The 1,524-nt window shown below is 37.5% G+C and overlaps 2 protein-coding genes across 2 annotated transcripts in view; one reads left to right on the forward strand and one right to left on the reverse strand.

Annotated features, from left to right (window-relative positions):
* Positions 1–465, reverse strand: part of LOC144837674 (3'-5' exoribonuclease HELZ2-like) — a 107,430-nt gene extending 106,965 nt beyond the window's left edge. Inside the window, exon 1 of the mRNA XM_078692925.1 lies at positions 385–465. Within this exon, the coding sequence (XP_078549051.1) occupies positions 385–446 (62 nt within the window). The 5' untranslated portion in view covers positions 447–465. The remainder of the gene's footprint in view (positions 1–384) is intronic.
* Positions 1–1,524, forward strand: part of LOC144837003 (ubiquitin-like modifier-activating enzyme 5) — a 100,735-nt gene that overhangs the window by 73,560 nt on the left and 25,651 nt on the right. The gene's annotated exons all lie outside the window — the stretch shown is intronic.

A 1,524-nucleotide genomic window follows, 5' to 3' on the forward strand; every position in this document is an offset into this window, starting at 1 on the left:
CTATAAAATTGTATTTGGGTTGTCAAAACTGTTTATTTTTTGGTGCCGAACAATAGACGTAAAGCGACCCGTGTGTTGACATATTGTGATGTTTATGATATTACAGGTTGGATATAGCGAGGCCTACTAAACAACATGATCAACATGACGGAAATGGAGGCTTAATAAATAATAGAATAGTAAAATAGAAGGAGTCGAGGGCCTATAAAATTGTATTTGGGTTGTCAAAACTGTTTATTTGTTGGTGCCGAACAATGGACGTAAAGCGACCCGTGTGTTGACATATTATTATTATGTTTATGATATTACAGGTTGGATATAGCGAGGCCTACTAAACAACATGACGGAAATGGAGGCTTAACAAATAATACGAAAGCTACTCACTCAAGCTGGTGCAAACGCTCAGAAATGCTCCACTGACGGTCGCTTCGAGCAGCTGGCGGCATTGTTCTTTTAGGCCTACAACATTATTTATACAACTTCGACATCTCGAACATCAGACTGGATTTGATAAATAACGCACGTAGTCACAATTTATACATGGATTTTTAAATAGATAACGGAAGGTCTATTGTGTTCCGTGTTATCTCAATTATCGTATCGATTTTTCATGTCTGGGAATTTCCAGATTTCTGACATGTTTACTGAAATATATTTAAATTGCTTATTAACATTTTTTATGAATATTAGTCATATTTCCGTCGCCTCCTCACAATTCATATTGCTAATAATTATACTCGTAATCTTCCACGATTAGGTGCCGCCTACAATGATACTATTGTGCTTATTTACTAAAAATAATATCAATATAGGCCTATTGTGTTGTGACGTGAAGTGACACATCCAACATTGCGTAAAAATAAAAGGAAATATGACATAAAGAATAATAAGTAACTAAGTAGGCCTACTCTAGTAATAATTGCCAAAGGTCAAATGATAATTTTGCTTTTCAAAGGGGAGGAGCGTAGCTCATCGTACTGCTCCTGTCTGAATCCTCCCCGCAGTATGGTATAGGCCTACGGATGCGTTTTCCAGGTGGTAGGTGCACAGTAGTAAACTTAACTAGCTTGGTTCCCACTAGGACGCGCAACGCAAGTAATTTGACCAATCACAAGCAATCCGAACTGTCACTTTTCATTGGTCAACTCGCTTACGTTACGCTTACGTCCTTGCGTTGCTTCCTAGTGGGAACCAAGCTTTAGTGTCGCCCAATTATATATATGCCTATATTCCTTGATGTTGTATGTATGTACAAACTACGATTTTAATGTTATAAAATCGTATGTCGTCAAATTTCCGTTGCGTGAAAAAGTGCAGACCTTTATCCCGCCCCCCCCCCCACCCAAGTACACAATTCTTAAATCGATTGAGTGCTCCCCAGTTTATTTTTACAATTTGTTATGAGTACATTTCTTGTTTATTGCATATTATAGATTGATTGTTTGTTTCAGACAAAGAAGAAAAATACGAATGAGACTAACTACGTCTAGGCTACACCACAGGCACAGTACTTTAGAGAATAAA

The sequence above is a fragment of the Antedon bifida genome, chromosome 1, assembly GCF_963402885.1.
Source record: "Antedon bifida chromosome 1, ecAntBifi1.1, whole genome shotgun sequence".
Classification (NCBI taxonomy): domain Eukaryota; kingdom Metazoa; phylum Echinodermata; class Crinoidea; order Comatulida; family Antedonidae; genus Antedon; species Antedon bifida.